At 47.5% G+C, this 14,053-nt stretch overlaps 1 protein-coding gene across 18 annotated transcripts in view; it reads right to left on the bottom strand.

Moving 5' to 3' along the window:
* The window catches only part of LOC137363866 (rho-related BTB domain-containing protein 2-like), a 414,041-nt gene that overhangs the window by 97,113 nt on the left and 302,875 nt on the right, over positions 1 to 14,053 (bottom strand). For all 18 annotated transcript variants that reach the window (XM_068027413.1, XM_068027570.1, XM_068027536.1 and 15 more), the window contains one exon: positions 375 to 1,381. In XM_068027413.1, the coding sequence (XP_067883514.1) occupies positions 375 to 1,381 (1,007 nt within the window). The remainder of the gene's footprint in view (positions 1 to 374; positions 1,382 to 14,053) is intronic.

The raw sequence follows: 14,053 nt of genomic DNA, 5'->3' as shown, positions 1-14,053 counted from the left end.
CGACAGGGCTGGGTTTGCCGTTGTCGTTTCCGGTGCCTAGGTCAATGCTGGGTGGTCCGTCCGGTTTCATTCTGTTTTATTGACTTCGTAGCAGTTAGATATAAATGAGTGGCTTGCTAGGCCATTTCAGAGGGCATTTAACTACAGAGTCAACCACATTACTGTGGGTCTGGAGTCACATGTAGGCCAGACCAGGGTAGGACAGCAGATTTCCTTCCCGAAAGGATATTGCACATAAGTATCTGATTATTCACGTGCTCTGCCTCACACATTGTCCTGAGCTCCTGAGTTGCCTGTACTTTCACCCCTGGCCTCAGACTTGTCCAGTTTACCCATTTACCTATCACAAATACTTCACCGGGTTCTACCATTACCTGAAAAGGTTCCCTTTAAGAGGAACTCTTTGATCCTGTTGGCACGTCGCACTTGGAAGGCTTTAGTGATCTCCTGGTTCATAAAACTCTCCTTATTCAGCACATTTGCAACCATCATCCTCAAGTCAAATACTTCAAGGGCCTCAGCGATGACAGCAACCTGTATTAAATCCACCTGACCCTCATTCAAACAGCCAGTGTAGAGGTACTCCAGCACAGTCTGGAAAGGCCCCATCTGAATCAGGCAATCCATAGTAACTACAGTCATATATCGATCCCTTCCAGTCACAGGATCCTCTACATAGTCCAAATGAATAGTGAGAAAGCCTCTTCCCCACTTGGTGAGCAGTTTACCATGCTTTAAGGCAACTTGCATTACCCTATCCCGATCACGCAGTCCCAGCATGTCATCGCTCTTTGAACTTCTCAGTAAATTCTCTGGAATCTTTTGGACAAGACTCTCTCCATGCAGCTGGTCTACGTCGAGGCTTTTAGTCCTCACCGCCTGCCCTTTACCATGTTTTTGGCTCTCTGTCCCTTCTCCTCCACCATCTTCCTCTTTCTCTGCATTCGCCCAAGGTTCTTGCATTAGATTTATTGTGAACAGGTCGTAGAACTTCGAAGAGGAAGTGGCGAGATACACCCTGTGAGCAAAGATTCGCTGTCCATCATGAAGAATAAAGATGACATCAGGACAAAGAGGGGTCGAAAAGAGAGTTGCTGGTGTTTCCCCACCCAGTAATGGGGTGTCTGGAACAGTTATTACCACTGGAGGGGGCTTTGGGGGGAGGAAGGGAGCCTGAAGCAGAGGTCTTTGTACTTTCTTAAGATGCGACTTCCAGAACTGCAGATGGCGTCTTGCAATGAGGGCCGCCCGGATTGAATTGTCAAAGACGTCCTTGATCCCAAACTGTGCAACAATACTGGTCTCATAGTAAGGAATGCCCAGCTCCTTCGCGATCTCAAGGCCACTCTCTGGTGGCAGAATGTCCGTGGGTTTGATGGGTCTAAAGACAAAAGTTATCATTTTAACCTGACAGTAATGAGACATTAATTTTGGCCAGGTAAACACTGAAAAGATACAGAAAGGATAGCACATTCCCATCAAATGCACACCCACCCAGAGAGAGACTCCCATCCAATACACACCCACCCAGAGAGAGAGATTCTCATCCAATACACAACCACCCAGAGAGAGACTCCCATCCAATACACACCCACCCAGAGAGAGACTCCCATCCAATACACACCCACCCAGAGAGAGAGACTCTCATCCAATATACACCCACCCAGAGAGAGACTCCCATCCAATACACAACCACCCAGAGAGAGACTCCCATCCAATACACACCCACCCAGAGAGAGACTCCCATCCAGTACACACCCACCCAGAGAGAGAGACTCTCATCCAATACACACCCACCCAGAGAGAGACTCCCATCCAATACACACCCACCCAGGGAAAGACTCCCATCCAATGGGTTACAAGGTAGCCAGGAAGGAACTGAAGAATGGACTTTGGAGAGCTAGAAGGGGACATGAAAAAGTCTTGGCGGGTAGGATTAAGGAAAATCCCAAGGCGTTCTACACTTATGTGAGGAACAAGAGGATGGCCAGAGTGAGGGTAGGGCCGATCAGGGATAGTGGAGGGAACTTGTGCCTGGAGTCGGAGGAGGTAGGGGAGGTCCTAAATGAATACTTTGCTTCAGTATTCGCTAGTGAGAGGAACCTTGTCGTTTGTGAGGACAGCGTGAAACAGGCTGATATGCTCAAACAGGTTGATGTTAAGAGGGAGGATGTGCTGGAAATTTTGAAAGACATGAGGACAGATAAGTCCACGGGGCCAGACGGGATATGCCCAAGGATATTACGGGAAGCGAGGGAAGAGTTTGCCGCGCCTTTGGCGATGATCTTTGCGTCCTCACTGTCCACTGGAGTAGTACCAGATGATTGGAGGGTGGCAAATGTTATTCCCTTGTTCAAGAAAGGGAATAGGGATAACCCTGGGAATTATAGACCAGTCAGTCTTACGTCGGTAGTGGGCAAATTATTGGAGAGGATGCTGAGAGACAGGATTTATGATTATTTGGAAAAGCATGGTTTGATTAGAGACAGTCAGAATGGCTTTGTGAGGGGCAGGTCATGCCTCACCAGCCTTATTGAATTCTTTGAAGATATGACAAAACACATTGATGAAGGAAGAGCAGTGGATGTGGTGTATATGGATTTTAGCAAGGCGTTTGATAAGGTTCCCCATGGTACGCTCATTCAGAAAGTAAGGAGGCATGGGATACAGGGAAATTTGGCTGTCTGGATACAGAATTGGCTGGCCCATAGAAGACAGAGGGTGATAGTAGATGGAAAGTATTCAGCCTGGAGCTCAGTGACCAGTGGTGTTCCGCAGGGATCTGTTCTGGGACCTCTGCTCTTTGTGATTTTTATAAATGACTTGGATGAGGAAGTGGAAGGCTGGGTTAGCAAGTTTGCCGATGCCATGAAGGTTGCTGGAGTTGTGGATAGTGTGGAAGGCTGTTGTAGGTTGCAACGGGACATTGACAGGATGCAGAGCTGGGCTGAGAAGTGGCAGATGGAGTTCAACCTGGAAAAGTGTGAAGTGATTCATTTCGGAAGGTCGAATTTGAATGCAGAATACAGGCTTAAAGACAGAATTCTTGGTAGTGTGGAGGAACAGAGGGATCTTGGGGTCCATGTCCATAGATCGCTCAAAGTTGCCACCCAAGTTGATAGGGTTGTTAAGAAGGCGCATGGTGTGTTGGCTTTCATTAACAGGGGGATTGAGTTTAAGAGCCGCGAGGTTATGCTGCAGCTCTATAAAGCCCTGGTTAGACCACACTTGGAATATTGTGTTCAGTTCTGGTCGCCTCAATACAGGAAGGATGTGGAAGCTTTAGCGAGGGTGCAGAAGAGATTTACCAGGATGCTGCCTGGACTGGACGGCATGTCTTACGAAGAAAGGTTGAGGGAGCTAGGGCTTTTCTCATTGGAGCGAAGAAGGATGAGAGGTGACTTGACAGAGGGGTACAAGATGATGAGAGGCATAGATAGAGTGGATAGCCAGAGACTTTTTCCCAGGGTGGAAAGGGCTATCACCAGGGGGCATAATTTTAAGGTGATTGGAAGAAGGTTTCGGGGAGATGTCAGAGGTAGGATCTTTACACAGAGAGTGGTGGGTGCGTGGAATGCACTGCCAGCGGTGGTACTAGAAGCAGATACATTAGGGACATTTAAGCAACTCTTGGATGGGTACATGGATGATAGTAGTATGAAGGGTATGTAGGTAGTTTGATCCTAGAGTAGGTTAAAGGTTCGGCACAACATCGTGCAGTACTGTGCTGTACTGTTCTATGTTCTAAACACCACACCCAGACAGCGACTCCCATCCAATAAACACCCACCGAGAGACCCCCACCCAGACAGAAACGCCCATCCAATAAACACCCACCCAGAGAGAGACTCCCATCCAATAAACACCCACCCAGAGAGAAACTCCCAACCAATAAACACCCGCCCAGAGAGACTCCCATCCAACAAACACCCAACCAGAGAGACTCCCATCCAATAAACACCCTCCCAGAGACTCCCATCCAAATTACCCCCACCCAGACAGAAACTCCCATCCAATAAACACCCAACCAGAGAGAGACTCCCATGCAATAAACACCCACCCAGAGACTCCCATCCAAATTACCCCCACCCAGACAGAAACTCCCATTCAATAAACACCCACCCAGAGAGAAACTCCCAACCAATACACACCCACCCAGAGAGACACCCATCCAATACACACCCACCCAGAGAGAGACTCCCATCCAATACACACCCACCCAGAGAGAGACTCCCATCCAATACACACCCACCCAGAGACAGACTCTCATCCAATACACACCCACCCAGAGAGAGACTCCCATCCAATACACACCCACCCAGAGAGAGACTCCCATTCAATAAACACCCACCCAGAGAGAGACTCCCATCCAATACACACCCACATAGGGAGAGACTCCCATCCAATACACACCCACCCAGAGAGAGACTCCCATCCAATACACACTCACCCAGAGACAGACTCCCATTTGGAGCACTTCCTGCAGATTGGAAGGTTGCAAATGTCACCCCACTATTTAAGAAAGGAGGGAAAGAGAAAACAGGGAATTATAGACCTGTTAGCCTTACATCAGTTGCTGGGAAAATGCTACAATCTATTCTAAAGGATGTGATAAATGGACACTTGGATAATAATGATCTGATTGGGCATAGTCAACGTGGATTTATGAATGGGAAATCAGGTTTGACGAACCTGTTGGGAGTTTTCTGAGGATGTTACTAACAGAATTGATAAAGGGGAGTCAGTAGACGTGGATGACTTGGATTTTCAGAAGGCTTTTGCTAAAGTCCCCCACAGGAGGTTGGTTCGCAAAATTAAAGCACATGGGATAGGAGATAATATACTGGCATGGATTAAGGATTGGTTAACTGGCAGAAAACAGCAAGTAGGAGTAAGGGGTCATTCTCGCATTGGCAGGCTGTGACTAGTGGGGTACCGCAGGGATCAGTCCTTGGGCCCCAGCTGTTCACAATATATATCAATGATTTGGATGTGGGGACCAAATGTAATATTTCCAAGGTCGCAGATGATACAAAACTAGGTGGGAACGTGTTTTGTGAGGAAGATGCAAAGCGGCTTCAAGGGGATTTGGACAGACTTAGTGAGTGGGCAAGAACGTGGCAGATGGAATATAATGTAGAAAAATATGAAGTTATCCACTTTGGTAGGGGGAAATAGATGTGCAGAGTATTTGTTAAATGGTAAGAGATTAGAAAGTGTAGATGTACAACATATGAGCATACGAATTAGGAGCAGAAGTAGGCCACTCGGCCCCTCGAGCCTGATCCAATTCATGGCTGAACTGATTATTCCACATTTCTACCTACCCCCAACAATTTTTCACCCCCTTGCTTATCAAGAATCTTTCTACCTCTGTCTTAAGACTCTGCTTCCTCCTTTTGAGCAAGAGAATTCCAAAGACTCACCAGCCTCTAAGAGAAAAAATTTCTCCTCATCTCTGTCTTAAATGGGCGACACCTTATTTTTAAACAGTGACCCTTAGTTCGAGATTCTCCCACAGCAGGGGAGGAAAAGGGGTTGAAGAGCTACAGTGATAGGGGATTCTATCATAAGGCGTGCAGATAGCTGTTTATGTGGCCGCAAATCAGACTCCAGGATGGTACGTTGCCTTGCTGGTGCTAGGGTCAAGGATGTCTCGGAGCAGAGGTCGTGGTTCATATTGGTACTAACAACATAGGCAGGAAGAGAGATGAGGCCCTGCAAAGTGAATATAGGGAGTGAGGCAGAAGCTTAAAAAGCAGGACCTCAAGGGTTGTAATCTCAGGATTACTCCCTGTGCCACATAGAACATAGAACATAGAAGCCCTAGCTCCCTCAACCTTTCTTCATAAGACATGCCCTCCAGTCCAGGCAGCATCCTGGTAAATCTCCTCTGCACCCTCTCTAATGTTTCCACATCCTTCCAATAATGAGGCGACCAGAACTGAACACAATATTCCAAGTGTGATCTAACCAGGGCTTTATAGAGCTGCAGCATAACCTCGCGGTTCTTAAACTCAATCCCCCTGTTAATGAAAGCCAACACACCATACGCCTTCTTAACAACCCTATCAACTTGGGTGGCAACTTTGAGCGATCTATGGACATGGACCCCAAGATCCCTCTGTTCCTCCACACTACCAAGAATCCTGTCTTTAAGCCTGTATTCTGCATTCAAATTCGACCTTCCAAAATGAATCACTTCACACTTTTCCAGGTTGAACTCCATCTGCCACTTCTCAGCCCAGCTCTGCATCCTGTCAATGTCCCGTTGCAACCTACAACAGCCTTCCACACTATCCACAACTCCAGCAACCTTCGTGTCATCGGCAAACTTGCTAACCCAGCCTTGCACTTCCTCATCCAAGTCATTTACAAAAATCACAAAGAGCAGAGGTCCCAGAACAGATCCCTGCGGAACACCACTGGTCACCGAGCTCCGGGCTCATTACTTTCCATCTACTACCACCCTCTGTCTTCTATGGGCCAGCCAATTCTGTATCCAGACAGCCAAATTTCCCTGAATCCCATGCCTCCTTACTTTCTGAATGAGCGTACCATGGGGAACCTTATCAAACGCCTTGCTAAAATCCATATACACCACATCCACTGCTCTTCCTTCATCAATGTGTTTTGTCACATCCTCAAAGAATTCAATAAGGCTTGTGAGGCATGACCTGCCCCTCACAAAGCCATGCTGACTATCTCTAATCAAACTATGTTTTTCCAAATAATCATAAATCCTGTCTCTCAGAATCCTCTCCAATAATTTGCCCACCACCGACCTAAGACTGACTGGTCTGTAATTCCCAGGGTTATCCCTATTCCATTTCTTGAACAAGGGAATAACATTTGCCACCCTCCAATCATCTGGGACTACTCCAGTGGACAGTGAGGACGCAAAGATCATCGCCAAAGGCGCGGCAATCTCTTCCCTCGCTTCCCGTAATATCCTTGGGTATAACTATACAATAAATGGAAAAGTCCTGGGGAAAATTGATGTACAGAGATATTTGGATGTTCAGGTCCATTGTTCCCTGAAGGTGGCAACGCAGGTAAATAGAGTGGTCAAGAAGGCATACAGCATGCTTTCCTTCATCGGACGGGGTATTGAGTACAAGAGTTGGCAGGTCATGTTACAGTTGTATAGGACTTTGGTTCGGCCACATTTGGAATACTGCGTGCAGTTCTGGTCGCCACATCACCAAAAGGATGTAGATGCTTTGGAGAGGGTGCAGAGGAGGTTCACCAGGATGTTGCCTGGTATGGAGGGCGCTAGCTATGAAGAGAGGTTGAGTAGATTAGGATTATTTTCATTAGAAAAACGGAGGTTGAGGGGGGACCTGAATGAGGTGCACAAAACCATGAGAGGTATAGACAGGGTGGATAGCAAGAAGCTTTTTCCCAGAGTGGGGGATTCAATTACTCGGGGTCACGAGTTCAAAGTGAGAGGGGAAAGGTTTAGGGGGGATATGCGTGGAAAGTTCTTTACACAGAGGGTGGAGGGTGCCTGGAACTCGTTGCCAGCGGAGGTGGTAGACGCGGGCACGATAGCGTCTTTTAAGATGTATCTAGACAGATACATGAATGGGCAGGAAGCAAAGAGATACAGACCCTTAGAAAATAGGCGACATGTTTAGATAGAGGATCTGGATCAGCGCAGGCTTGGAGGGCCGAAGGGCCTGTTCCTGTGCTGTAATTTTCTTTGTTCTTTGTTCTATCCCGTCTGGCCCCAGGGACTTATCTATTCTCATGTCTTTCAAATTTTCCAGTACATCCTCCTTCTTAACATCAACCTGTTCGAGCATATCAGCCTGTTCCACGCTGTCTTCACAAACGACCAGGTCCCTCTCACTAGTGGATACTGAAGCAACGTATTCATTTAGGACCTCCCCTACCTCCTCCGACTCCAGGCACAAGGTCCCTCCACTATCCCTGATCGGCCCTACCCTCACTCTGGCCATCCTCCTGTTCCTCACATAAGTGTAGAACGCCTTGGGATTTTCCTTAATCCTACCCGCCAAGTCTTTTTCATGTCCCCTTCTCGCTCTCCTAAGTCCATTCTTCAGTTCCTTCCTGGCTACCTTGTAACCCTCTAGAGCCCTGTCTGATCCTTGCTTCCTCAACCTTAAGTAAGCTTCCTTCTTCCTCTTGACTAGCTGTTCCACATCTCTTGTCATCCAAGGTTCCTTCACCCTACCATCCCTTCCTTGCCTCATCGGGACAAACCTATCCAGCAGTCGCAGCAAGTGCTCCCTAAACAACCTCCACATTTCTGTCGTGCATTTCCCTGAGAACATCTGTTCCCAATTTAAGCTCCCCAGTTCCTGCCTAATAGCATTGTAATTCCCTCTCCCCCAATTAAATATTTTCCCATCCCGTCTGCTCCTATCCCTCTCCATGACTATAGTAAAGGTCAGGGAGTTGTGATCCCTGTCACCGAAATGCTCTCCCACCGAGAGATCTGCCACCTGGCCTGGTTCGTTGCCAAGCACCAAATCCAACATAGCCTCCCCTCCAGTCAGCCTATCTACATATTGAGTCAGGAAACCTTCCTTGACACACCTGACAAAATCTGCTCCATCCAAACTATTTGCACTAAGGAGGTTCCAATCAATATTAGGGATGTTGAAGTCACCCATGACAACAACCCTGTTACTTCAGCACCTTTCCAAAATCTGCCTCCCAATCTGTTCCTCCGTGTCTCTGTTGCTATTGGGGGGTCTATAGAAAACTCCCAATAAAGTGACTGCTCCTTTCCTGTTTCTGACTTCCACCCATACTGACTCAGTAGACAAACCCTCCTCGACGACCTCCCTTTCTGCAGCTGTGATACTATCCCTGATTAGCAACGCCACTCCCCCAGCTCTTTTACCTCCCTCCCTATTCCTTTTGAAACATCTAAACCCCAGAACATCCAACATCCATTCCTGCCCCTGTGATATCCACGTCTCCGTAATGGCCACAACATCGTAGCTCCAAGTACTGATCCATGCTCTAAGTTCATCACCCTTATTCCTGACACTTCTTGCGTTAAAATAGACACACTTTAACCCATCATACTGGCTGCAACTTTGCCCTGTCAACTGTCTAACCTTCCTCATTTATAAAAATGACAAACAGCAGTGGCCCCAAAACAGATCCTTGCGGTACACCACTAGTAACTAAACTCCAGGATGAACATTTGCCATCAACCACCACCCTCTGTCTTCTTTCAGCGAGCCAATTTCTGATCCAAAGCTCTAAATCACCTTCAACCCCTTACTTCCGTATTTTCTGCAATAGCCTACCATGGGGAACCTTATCAAACACCTTACTGAAATCCATATACACCACATCCACTGCTTTACCCTCATCCACCTGTTTGGTCAACTTCTCGAAAAACTCAATAAGGTTTGTGAGGCATGACCTACCCGTCACAAAACCGTGCTGACTATCGCGAATGAACTTATTCTTTTCAAGATGATTATAAATCCTGTCTCTTATGACCTTTTCCAACATTTTACCCACAACCGAAGTAAGGCTCACAGGTCTATAATTACCAGGGCTGTCTCTACTCCCCTTCTTGAACAAGGGGACAACATTTGCTATCCTCCAGTCTTCCGGCACTATTCCTGTCGACAATTACAACATAAAGATCAAGGACAAAGGCTCTGCAATCTCCTCCCTAGCTTCCCAGAGAATCCTAGGATAAATCCCATCTGGCCCAGGGGACTTATCTATTTTCACACTTTCCAAAATTGATAACACCTCCTCCTTGTGAACCTCAATCCCATCTAGCCTAGTAGCCTGAATCTCAGTATTCTCCTCGACAACATTTTCTTTCTCTACTGTAAATACTGACGCAAAATATTCATTTAACACTTCCCCTACCTCCTCTGATTCCACACACAACTTCCCAGTACTATCCTTGATTGGCCCTAATCTAACTCTAGTCATTCTTTTATTCCTGATATACCTATAGAAAGCCTTAGGGTTTTCCCTGATCCTATCCGCCAATGACTTCTCGTGTCCTCTCCTTGCTCTTCTTAGCTCTCCCTTTAGATCCTTCCTGGCTAGCTTGTAACTCTCAAGCGCCCTAACTGAGCCTTCACGTCTCATCCTAACATAAGCCTTCTTCTTCCTCTTGACAAGCACTTCAACTTCTTTAGTAAACCACGGCTCCCTCGCTCGACAACTTCCTCCCTGCCTGACAGGTACATACTTATCAAGGACACGCAGTAGCTGCTCCTTGAATAAGCTCCACATTTCGATTGTTCCCATCCCCTGCAGTTTCCTTCCCCATCCTACGCATCCTAAATCTTGCCTAATCGCATCATAATTTCCTTTCCCCCAGCTATAATTCTTGCCCTGCGGTATATACCTGTCCCTGCCCATCGCTAAGGTAAACCTAACCGAATTGTGATCACTATCACCAAAGTGCTCACCTACATCTAAATCAAACACCTGGCCAGGTTCATTACCCAGTACCAAATCCAATGTGGCATCGCCCCTGGTTGGCCTGTCGACATACTGTGTCAGAAAACCCTCCTGCACACACGAGACAAAAACTGACCCATCTAAAGTACTCGAACTATAGTATTTCCAGTCGATATTTGGAAAGTTAAAGTCCCCCACAACAACTACCCTGTTACTCTCGCTCCTGTCGAGAATCATCTTCGCTATCCTTTCCTCTACATCTCTGGAACTATTTGGAGGTCTATAAAAGACTCCCAACAGGGTAACCTCACCTCTCCTGTTTCTAACCTCGGCCCATACTACCTCAGTGGACGAGTCCTCAAATGTCCTTTCTGTCGCTGTAATACTCTCCTTGATTAACAATGCAACACCCCCCCCCTTTTACCATCTTCTCTGTTCTTACTGAAACATCTAAATCCCGGAACCTGCAACATCCATTCCTGCCCCTGCTCTACCCATGTCTCCGAAATGGCCACTACATCGAGATCCCAGGTACCAACCCATGCTGCAAGCTCACCCACCTTATTCCGGATGCTCCTGGCGTTGAAGTAGACACACTTTAAACCAGGTTCTTGCTTGCCAGTGCCCTCTTGCGTCCTTGTAACCTTATCCCTGACCTCACTTCTCTCAACATCCTGTACACTGGCACTACAATTTAGGTTCCCATTCCCCTGCTGAATTAGTTTAAACCCCCCCGAAGAGCACTAGCAAATCTCCCCCCCAGGATATTGGTACCCCTCTGGTTCAGGTGAAGACCATCCTGTTTGTAGAGGTCCCACCTACCCCAGAAAGAACCCCAATTATCCAGGAAACCAAAACCCTCCCTTCTACACCATCCCTGCAGCCACGTCTTCAACTCCTCTCTCTCCCTATTCCTCGCTTCGCTATCACGTGGCATGGGCAACAACCCAGAGATAACAACTCTGTTTGTTCTCGCTCTAAGCTTCCACCCTAGCTCCCTGAATTTCTGTCTTAAATCCCCATCTCTCTTCCTACCTATGTCGTTGGTGCCTATGTGGACCACGACTTGGGGCTGCTCCCCCTCCCCCTTAAGGATCCCAAAAACACGATCCGAGACATCACGAACCCTGGCACCTGGGAGGCAACATACCAACTGTGAGTCTCTCTCGTTCCCACAGAACCTCCTATCTGTTCCCCTAACTATGGAGTCCCCAATGACCAATGCTCTGCTCCTCTTCCCCTTTCCCTTCTGAGCAACAGGGACAGACTCTGTGCCAGATACCTGTACCCCATTGCTTACCCCTGGTAAGTCGTCCCCCGCAACAGTATCCAAAACGGTATACCTGTTGTTGAGGGAAACGGCCACGGGGGATCCCTGCACTGCCTGCTGGTTCCCTCTCCTTCCCCTGACGGTAACCCATCTACCTACTTCTTTTACCTGAGGTGTGACTACCTCCCCATAACTCCTCTCAATAACCTCCTCCGCCTCCCGAATGATCCGAAGTTCATCCAGCTCCAGTTCCCTAACGCGGTTCTCGAGGAGCTGGAGTTGGGTGCACTTCCCGCAGATGCAGTCAGCAGGGACACTCTTGGCGACCCTTACCTCCCACATTCTGCAGGAGGAACATACAACTGCCTTAACTTCCATTCCCTCTATTCTAAATTCCCAACAAAACGACTGAAAAACCAAAAAAAAAAATGTCAAAATTTAGGGAGGACATCACGGCAGTACTAAGAGAGGATATCCCAGGGGGAACGTCCAGCGAGGCCATATGGGTAGAACTTAGAAATAACAAAGGGGTGATCACTTTGATAGGATTATACTATAGGCCCCCCAATAGTCAGATGGAATTGGAGGAGCATATATATAGGGAAATCACAGATAGGTGTAGGAATTATAGGGTTTTAATAGCAGGTGATTTTAACTTGCCTAATATTGACTGGGACTGCCTTTGTGCTCAGGGATCAGATGGGGAAGAATTTGTTAAGTGTGTCCAGGATAGTTTTCTGAAGCAGTATGTCGATGGCCCTAATAGAGAAGGGGCTACACTCGACCTCCTCTTTGGAAATGAGGCTGGGCAGGTGGTTGATGTGTCAGTGGGGGAGCACTTTGTGACCAGTGACCATAACTCTGTTAGCTTCAAGATAGTTATGGAAAGGGATAGGACTGGTCCTCAAGTTGAAGTCCAAAATTGGGGGATGGTTAATTTCGATAGCATCAGACAGAAACGCTCAAAAGTTGATTGGGAGAGGCTGTTTACAGGTAAAGGGACGTCTGGCAAGTGGGAGGCTTTTAAAAGTGAGATAGGAAGAGTTCAGGGCCGGCATGTTCCTGTTAGATTGAAGGGCAAGGCTGGCAAGTTTAGGGAACCTTGGTTGACGAGGGATATTGAGGGTCTGGACAGGACAAAGAAGGAGGCATATGTCAGGTATAGGCAGCTGGGATCAAGCGAGTCCCTCGAGGAGGATAGGGGATGTAGGAGTACACTTAAAAAGGAAATTAGGGGGGCGAAAAGGGTTCATGAGATTTCCCTGGCAAATAAGATAAAGGAGGATGCTAAAAGATTCTATAAGTATATTAAGAATAAAAGGGTAGCTCGGGAGAAAGTAGATCCCATTAAGGATCAGTGCAGTAATCTATGTGTGGAGCCACAGGAAATGGGCGAGGTCTTAAATGAATACTTCTCATCCGTATTTACCGTGCAGAAGGTCATGGAAACTAGTGAGTTCAAGGGAGGGAACACCGATATCCTGGAGCAAATCAACATTACAAAGGAGGAGGTGTTGGAGGTCTTGAAGCGAATTAAGGTGGATAAATCCCCAGGGCCTGACCAGGTGTATCCTGGGATGCTATGGGAAGCAAGGGAGGAGATTGCTGGGGCCCTGGCAGAGATTTTTGTATCATCGTTAGCCATGGGTGAGGTACCGGAAGACTGGCGGAGAGCTAATGTTGTGCCTTTATTTAAGAAGGGCAGCAGGGATAAGCCAGGGAACTACAGGCCGGTGAGCCTTACATCAGTGGTGGGAAAGTTATTGGAAGGGATTCTGAGAGACAGGATTTATATGCATCTGGAAAGGCAAGGTCTGATTAGGGATAGTCAGCATGGCTTTGTGCGTAGGAAATCATGTCTCACGAATTTGATTGAGTTTTTTGAGCAGGTGACCAAGAGGATTGACGAGGGCAGGGCGATGGACATTGTCTACATGGACTTTAGAAAGGCCTTTGACAAGGTCCCGAATGGTAGGCTGGTCTAGAAGGTTCAAACACATGGGATCCAGGGTGAGCTAGCCAATTGGATACACAATTGGCTCGGTGATAGGAGGCAGAGGGTGGCAGTGGAGGGTTGTTTTTCAGATTGGAGGCTGGTGACCAGTGAGAGAACAAAGAACAAAGAAAATTACAGCACAGGAACAGGCCCTTCGGCCCTCCAAGCCTGCGCCGATCCAGATCCTCTATCTAAACATGTCGCCTATTTTCTAAGGGTCTGTATCTCTTTGCTTCCTGCCCATTCATGTATCTGTCTAGATACATCTTAAAAGACACTATCGTGCCCGCGTCTACCACCTCCGCTGGCAACACGTTCCAGGCACCCACCACCCTCTGCGTAAAGAACTTTCCACGCATATCCCCCCT

Source organism: Heterodontus francisci, chromosome 1 (genome assembly GCF_036365525.1).
Source record: "Heterodontus francisci isolate sHetFra1 chromosome 1, sHetFra1.hap1, whole genome shotgun sequence".
Classification (NCBI taxonomy): Eukaryota; Metazoa; Chordata; class Chondrichthyes; order Heterodontiformes; family Heterodontidae; genus Heterodontus; species Heterodontus francisci.
The sequence above is the reverse complement of the archived record's forward strand: the minus strand, read 5'-3'. Positions and strand labels throughout refer to the sequence as shown.